Below are 8,710 nucleotides of genomic sequence, written 5' to 3'. Positions count from 1 at the left end.
TTCACGATTTTGGGAACTCTTTTTTCTCCGTGCAGGAAGCGGTCAAAGGACTTCACGGAGGACAGAGGAGACTGGGAGAAGCGAGAACTCCAGGAACTCCAGGTAATTCCCCGCGAACCCTCCAACAACCCTGATCTGTGCCGCGAGTGACCAGACTAGATAGGACCGCCATTACAATCCCCCCCCCCCCTCATCTCATCCACAGAACCCCTTAGTCTAGGACTAAAGTTCGCGTAGCTTCGCTACGGAACATCCCCCGGTTCGGTCGTGGTTCCACCCAACATCCGTGACCGTGAGCGTCACCGTCTACCGTCGTCAATTGCGGTATCGACGAGCAGCGACTAGCCGACATCGCTAAATCGTCTGCGTCCTCCATTTTGGAACCCTCCGAACCACAAGCCACCCAGAGAACCACCTGGTTCCGAAAGACCTGTCCCACGACTCAAACCCAGCGCCGGAAACCGGGCAATTCCCACGGAGCTTCGGTGACGTGGAAGCTCGAGTCCGTCACTATACTCGAGGGCGCGAGGGACAGGCACACGAAGGGGACAGCGAAGTCTGCAGCAGCAACCACAACGACACCGGGACGCCGGTGAGTTCAACGTCCACCCCCAGGCCAGCGAGCAGCAGAACGAGACGGCCGGAGGTCGGTTCCGGAAATCCGGAAGCAGAGCAGCGGCAGGCGTAGCTGAGGGGCCCCACATCAGCAGAAGATCCACCCACGGTATCCGGGAAGAAGCAGGTCGAGGTAGGAGGTAGCCTGTAAGGAAGTGGGATAGTGGGAAAGGATAGGAGGTCAGGTAGAAGAGGAAGCCGGTGTAATAAAGTGACGTCAGAGAATAAACCGAGGAGTTTATCTTGAAGCGACACATTGTGTTTTCCTGCCTCGTGAGCATGAGCGCATGCCGACCCTTGAGAGAAATTGGGAGTCATTCGGACCTCCCACAACCTTCACTGAGTTTTATGCTTCGATGCCCTTGCCTGGTAGCATGTAACTCTAAGGCCGCGCAAGACGAAAGTTACATACTGTCTGGAGCAAGACTATAGACAACGTTTTTTTATAATTTGGTTGAAACGTTGCTTGTACTCATTATACATCCGAAGAAGCCATTTTGCACATTAATTCACCCAAACAAGTTTTCATACAATTTGGCAACTGTTCATAGAAAAAGGCTATTAAAATATTCAACATATTCATCTTAGGATCGGATTTTCTAATAAATTTGGTCTCTTCAGTTCATCATTCAATGGTAAAACTCTATAAAATTTCTTATTTTTTTTAATTTGACTTTTCAAATCTATTCCAATCTTATCTAATCTAATCTAAAAAAATAACCGAATCTAATTTTATGTAATCTAATTTAATCCAATGTAATCTAATGTAATGTTTTCTACTCTAATGCAAACTAATGTAATCAAATCTCTACTCTACTCTACTCTACTCTACTCTACTCTACTCTACTCTACTCTACTCTACTCTACTCTACTCTACTCTACTCTACTCTACTCTACTCTACTCTACTCTACTCCACTCCACTCCACTCCACTCCACCCCACTCCACTCCACCCCACCCCACTCCACTCCACTCCACTCCACTCCACTCCACCCACCCCACTCCACTCCACTCCACTCCACTCCACTCCACTCCACTCCACTCCACCTCCACTCCACTCCACTCCACTCCACTCCACTCCACTCCACTCCACTCCACTCCACTCCACTCCACTCCACCCACCTCCACTCCACTCCACTCCACCCACTCCCCACCCACTCCACTCCACCCCACTCCACTCCACTCCACTCCACCCCACCCCACTCCCACTCCACCCCACTCCACTCCACTCCACTCCACTCCACTCCACTCCACTCCACTCTACTCTACCCCACTCCCACTCCACCCCACCCACTCTACTCCACTCCACTCTACCCCACTCTACTCCACTCTACTCCACCTACTCCACTCTACTCCACTCTACTCCACTCTACTCCACTCTACCCCACTCCACTCCACTCCACTCCACTCACTCCACTCCACTCCACTCCACTCTACTCTACTCCACTCCACTCTACTCTACTCTACTCTACTCTACTCTACTCTACTCTACTCTACTCTACTCTACTCTACTCTACTCTACTCTACTCTACTCTACTCTACTCTGCTCTACTCTACTCTACTCTACTCTACTCTACACTACTCTGCTCTGCTCTACTCTAATCCAATGTGATCTGATCTAATCTAATCGAAAATAATCTAATGTTGTCTTATGCTTGCTGTGACACAGATTTCTAAAAAAAAAATTGCACATTCTCGGGAGAATTGATCTCTGATGTAATTAATTATTAACACGCGGTCTGCTCTGATAGTTCTGGAAAGGGATGGGCAGCAGACTACGACCCACTGTCAATATTGAATCGATGTGAAATTTTTGTCGACCTAGATTGCTTTTAAATGACGTAGTTACATGAATGAAAAGCAGATGATCAATATATTTTAGTTTATGAAATAATAATTATTTGGATAGATCAAAACTGTGTCAAATCATTTGATGCCGGGATAACGATATTGGTTTGTGAATAAATTATTACTAATTCTAGCAAGTTTGTCAGCAGAGTGGTAGATCAATAGGGTTTAGTGTAATGGAATATTAATTTTGATGAAGCTCACTTATCTATGTTATTTATAATTTTTCCAAATCTAATGATTAAGTCTAGAAACTTGACTGTTGAATACTACCTTTATTCGAAGTAATTTTGCCTCAATTTGAGTAGAAAAGGGACAATTATACTTAAAAAGATGTATTTTTTTTATTTTTCACATGAAACCGTCATTATTGCACATTTTCTCTGAAACCAAATTTGTCCACAATCCCAGATTTATATTGCTATGTCATTTTAACTTATAAGTTGTTGAGCAAATATACACACAGTATTCAAATCTTTACACACAAATCTCTACCATCAAAAACAAAGCAACCATTGTCCTGACCAACCTAAAATTCCAGAAACTACAAAAAGTCGTAATTCTCCAAATCCACCTCTGCGCCCGGCTAACTTTTCAACATGACCAACCAAATTAACGCTTCTGCTAAAAGCATGCATGGCCTACTGTTTCAGCGCCGTACTCTTACCCAAAAACTGCTCTCTCTACACACAGTTACATGGTCTGGAGCTTGTTTTCGGACTTTGTGCTGTGTTGTGTGTCCCGAAAATGGAAAACGCACCGCACGTAAAACTAGTTTTCCCGTACCCTCGGACACGTGTAAATTGAGTTTGGATGCTGTTCTGCACGTGCAGAAGTGGTTGCGAACTGAGCAAGGTAGGCTTTCTTTTCAGGCTCAGCTAAAATCAAAGGTAAAAGCGATAATCGAACGTTTATTGACGGAGGTGGAGAGTTACTCCCTTTTCTAATCGAATCACGTTCGAAACATAGCAAAGCCCAGCTCAATTTGACCTCATTTCCCGAGAACGCGACCACTGAACCATAAAATTGATCAGTCCACCCAGTATTTGTACAAAACTGTCCCTTGAGGCGTGGTCTAGTTGTTTCGCGGAAAACCTTCCTCCTGACCATCGCCACAGCAAACCATGACAAGAGCATCGCTAATGACTGAGCTGCGCCGTTCGAAAACTAAGCAAACAAGGTAACGCTGGTCGCAGAGGCATCGTAGCAGGCCACCGTGGACGTGATGATTGATGGCCGCGAAGCGCGTCCCGTTTCAAGAGCCTCCTTCGATGGGGTTTCACCATGGTGACATTCTGATGAAAGCGTGGTTGATTTTCAATCGAAGGGTGGCATGTAAATTGATGAAATGTTTGTGCTTGCTGTAATTGAGTTCTGGATTGGAAACAATGAATTTTGTTGTATGATTGTGAGTTTTCCATAACCATTTTCACCTGCACTTGGTCGAAGTGAAAGGACCAATTTCAAAAAAACAACATTCGACTCGACCAGTTGCAGTTTCCAAAAAGAAGTAGAATCGTTCCCCAAAGAGCTCAATCTGACAGCAGTATGCTTCGAGCATCGGAAGAGAGCACCGTAATCGGATCAGTTCCAACCATGGAAAAAATCATCCACCTGAATTCGACCAACATGGTTAAATCAAATCTATCTGAGTCGAATCAGAAGGTTTGGTGTGCAGAACGAGCATCTTTATAGACTGGTAACTGTTCGTTGTGTGCATTTAGAAACTGTAATTTAAATTATTTTCATGTTTCAGATCCAAACAAAATTGCATTTTTATCCAAATTAATTGAATTTTGAAACTAAATTTAGAATAATAAACCTGATAATTCATATTGAAAAGTTTATTTATTACAATTTTTAACTCATTTTCTGATGAACTTAAAAAAAACATATGTACAAATTTGATCACTCATTATTTAAATCAACAAATCAGCTGTTCTCTCAACAACCAAATCCAAATCGTCACTCATTTTTCACTCATTTCCCTCCAATTTCCATGCGCACTGCAATGTTTGTGTTCATTTTCCCTCCAACAATCGTGAACTCGCCATCATCGTCACCATCATCGTGGCCTACTGAGTTCCCCTCCTTCACTCGTGACGGAAAACTCCGCTCGAGATCCACACACAGGGCCAACTGCGATGTCCTCAGTCTTGGTTGGCAGTTCGGTCGGTACGGTTTTCGGGGTCTAGCGCGGAAAATTGCGAAAATTGCAGTTGCTCCAAGGAATGTTCTGCGATTAAGTGGCGTAAACGACACCCGATTGCGGTGGTGGTGCTGGTGGTGGGGGTGCATCGATGAAATCAAATTGTAATCCAATTATACGGAATTTTGCGGCAATTATTGGTGATAACTGGGAGATTTTCTGTTTCGTTTTTGAAAGCCTCTTGTAACGGTCGGTGGAAACACGCGCGCCACAAATTATGGAGTGAAATTTGTGTAACAAAATTAAAAGGGAAAAAGTTTCCGCGGAAGGCAGGAAAATGCTGGCATTGTTGTTTGCGTAGAGCAGAAAGCATGTAAAAAGTTATGCCAAAGCAGTAATTCTAGTGTTACGAGAAAGTCACACAAAAGTTTGCTGTGTCGTGCTGGAATAAAATTAATTAGTGCAGCGAGGAGTACAGCCTGTGTGTACTTTGCCATCTAGTTGGCTTTGGCAGGCCTGCTAAGCCTTCGAAAAAGGATACAGAAAAAAAAGTTGCGCGCTAAAAAAGGATTACGATGGCGAACCTGAGGATTACCGTTACCCGGATGCACTTTGGATTACACTTCGTCTTTTTAATTATTGGTGAGTTTTCGTCCAAAGCAACGACCGCCGGCAATGACCTGACACGTTCGAAAGCATGCAACTAGAATTTGACGTCATGTTTTTCTTCCGACCGTAATTGGATTTCAGTGTGTGTACTTGTGTGTCTGTGTTTGTGACAAATGAAAAACATGGAAAAACTCCAAAATGCAGACGACAAAATGCGATTCTCCGGAAAAAGGGCAGGAAACTCGCTCGGTGGATTGTCTCAAGGTCGTGCAACGTGTGAAAATGTGGAGAGGAAACGCAAAGTGACAGTTTTATGGCCTGCTGCGTTCTTTGTGTCACATTCGTGTGTGTCATGCACTGGAATGCTTCTATTCTTAGTAGGCGCGCTTCAGACAGCTTGTCACGACGCCGGGACGCGTCGTCGCCTGCTTGGATATTGTGTGCATAATAGGGAGGGTGCAAGTGACACCGGAAGCCTGCTTTGATGTGCAGTTGTTGAGTGAGGTGTTTTTGATACTTTCCGGAAGAGTGGCAATGTTTGATCCAGAGTAGCTGTATTTTTAGTTAAACGTGCCTCACTATCAATTCAAAATATCCAATTAGCCTAAAACCTACGCCCAACTTAAAAGTCAAAGCAATTCATCCAAATTTGCTCGAAACACATCCATTTCCACCTGTGAAATATTCATCATCGACCTAAGCCGGGTCCAAAGTTTCAGAATTGATTCGCAAACTTTGTCCTGCTTGTTTGTTGATTCTGTTGCCTTCCCCGCGAAGAGCACCCATCGAACGTAGTTCAACCCTGTGCTTCGGAGAAGCGGCATGAGATATTCATCAAACGATGGAACTTTTGCCAACTATCAGAAACATTCACCCGGGCGACACACAAACTCACAGAATGCTTTTCTAGCATAAAGTAAAGAGTCCATCCCTGCGGCTTTTCCATGTCAACGCTGCTGGAACAGTTCCCATGTGATAATTAATGCAAGTCTTGCCCCGGCAGTCAACTAGTCGACCAATTAGTGAAATTGCTCCCAACCAAAGGCTGCGGTTTTGGAAATGCAGAGTGCAAAATGTGTCCCTAACTGACGAATTACCCTAATGGACCCGACCCGAAAGCTTTTCCCAGTGAAAGAGTGGGGCCAACTTTGTTAACTTGGCACTTGTGTGCGCCTGTGATCATGGCCTGCGTTGATGATGGGGAGATAAAACTATCGTCAGCTATCGGTTACGTCTCATGACATGCTTGGTTGCCATCGATCATGTCGTTATTGAGTAATGGATATAGCTTGTTGTTGCAGGATGTGCTTAAAATATGGGAAATTCTCGTATGTTTTTAAGGTTAAGCTCTCGGCCCTGTTTTCGTTCAATTTGCAAAATCTCACAATCTAAACGAATTATTTTGCAAAGGTTAAAACCTTGCTTGCCCACTTCCATTTTAGCTATGCCCACTTCCATTTTAGCTATTTAGCTTGCCCGCTTCCATTTTAGCTATTTATTACTTGCTATTGGTTAAAAACGCATTTTAAAAGCTGTTATGGAACACCAAAATGCTGGTGCCCAAATATTATTATAGGGGAATGCCCCTATTTTGATTTCTTAGTTGGGCTTATAAAAAGTTAAAAGTTTGTGTGGAAAATGAGTGCTGTTCGCTAATACCACATATTTCATGCAATTTTAGCTTGATTCTTCAGTAAATTTGACCGTAATTTGAAAACATTAATGTTAACCTTATCTTACATCCAATAAAACCTTTATTTTGCCCAATAAATCTTTCAAGCCGAATTTGTCTAATGATATCGACTTTCCTTCATCAATTATTTTACCAAACATTCGTTCCGTTCCTGGTATAGATTTTGCTACCGCATATGAGAGCATCGTAATAACAAATTGTGGTCTTTCTCAGTATACCTGCTGTGAGCTTTACCTTTACGTCTGTATTGCTACTACTGCTGAGCAATTCTCTGCAGTTTTTGATTAATTTCAAAAAAAAATTCAAAATCATTTTTGTTTAATTCTGAAAATTTCAAAATTACTGTAAATTAACCTTTCAATGCCAAATTTTTTCGGAAAAATTTATTTTTCCCGTTTTCCAGAGGTCATTTCCGTCTATCAGTCTATCCCACATGCTCTAGTGACAGTTCACGTTGAGTAAGAAAGGGATAGGCTGCTTGTTTACATCTACTTCGCCCTATTGAAATGTTATTACGGATTTTAGGAGTCATGTAATTTTTTTTTGTATTTTAATTTGAATTAATATTCAGTTTATGATTGTTTCTGATATAATTTGGCACATTCGTTTTCCTTGTTTTTACACTCTCTTTATCACATTTTCATCTTTTTTACTATTATCACATTTATTGTCAAACAATCTGTAGAGGCATATTTTTGAAAATTACACAAAGTACTGTATACTTTTTTTCTTTAAATATAGGAGATGTTATTAAAAAGCCAAAGTTGCACCCAATAAAATATGTTTTAAAGACATTGCCAGAGTTACACCAAACAAGACAAACTTCTAACCTTGAAATTTGTTATTTTTTTAAGTAATTCTTTCCAATAAAAGGCAAGGCAAACTTTTAAAAACTGTTGTAAATTGAACTCTTTTTTTGTTGGGACGCACCTTGAACGGGATTATTCATAGTTTTAAAGGCCAAATTAAGTATGTTTTAACGAAATTAGTTTTAATTATTGTCAATATATAGATCTAGCATAACATTTTAAAACGTCAAAAAATCTATCATTCGATGCTTCTGTGCTCTCTTGTAGAAAGCTTGCCGGTTTACCTATCTAGCTAACGCAAGAGGACAAAGAGGCATCGATTTAGTGACTTTTCAAAAATGAGCTAAAATAAATTTGAAATTTTTAAGAGTATTGTGTTTGGAAAGATAGGATTATTTTATCTTTGAAAATTAGACAAATGGTTTCCGAGCAATCTCTTTCGAGAAAAAAAAGCTTTGAAATATAACGTATCATCTCAGCAACTTATTGTCAGAATTTCAGTCCAAAAACGATTTTTTCAGCTTTTCAAACTTTTTATACAGAAATGACAAAGATGAACACTACTTTAAAAATCAAAGATATTCCTTTTTTACCATATATAAGGCTTAAACGAGCTATAATTTAAAAATAAGGATTATATAAAAAAACACATAAGTCATTTTTTTGGCAAGGACTTATTATATTTCAAAGATTTAATTTCATAAAATATACCAGTATTGGGAGCATTGACCGTTTGTGAAAAAAAGTTTATTTAAAAATAAGCTATTTCAATCCAAATGCCTTTTTTCAGAGCAGTCCTCACTAATACCAATATTGAATGACAAATATGAGCCTTCCTCTACGAATCACCCGATTACATGCATTTTTATTATTTTTGATATTTTTTTATTTTGCTCAATTTTTTGCGCCCTTCCCTGTCACCAAAGATGCCATTTTGTGTATACAATTTTGGCAGCTGTGCATTAGGGTGACAAGAAACATTGAAAAT

General features: G+C 41.1%; 1 protein-coding gene across 1 annotated transcript in view; it reads left to right on the top strand.

Annotated features, from left to right (window-relative positions):
• Positions 1 to 4,590: 4,590 nt before the first annotated feature.
• The window catches only part of LOC6033660 (neural cell adhesion molecule 1), a 30,104-nt gene continuing 25,984 nt past the window's right edge, over positions 4,591 to 8,710 (top strand). Inside the window, exon 1 of the mRNA XM_038258115.1 lies at positions 4,591 to 5,253. Within this exon, the coding sequence (XP_038114043.1) occupies positions 5,187 to 5,253 (67 nt within the window). The 5' untranslated portion in view covers positions 4,591 to 5,186. The remainder of the gene's footprint in view (positions 5,254 to 8,710) is intronic.

Source organism: Culex quinquefasciatus, chromosome 2 (genome assembly GCF_015732765.1).
Source record: "Culex quinquefasciatus strain JHB chromosome 2, VPISU_Cqui_1.0_pri_paternal, whole genome shotgun sequence".
Taxonomy (NCBI): Eukaryota; Metazoa; Arthropoda; class Insecta; order Diptera; family Culicidae; genus Culex; species Culex quinquefasciatus.
Note: the sequence above shows the minus strand (reverse complement) of the source record. Positions and strands in the feature narration are given on the sequence as shown.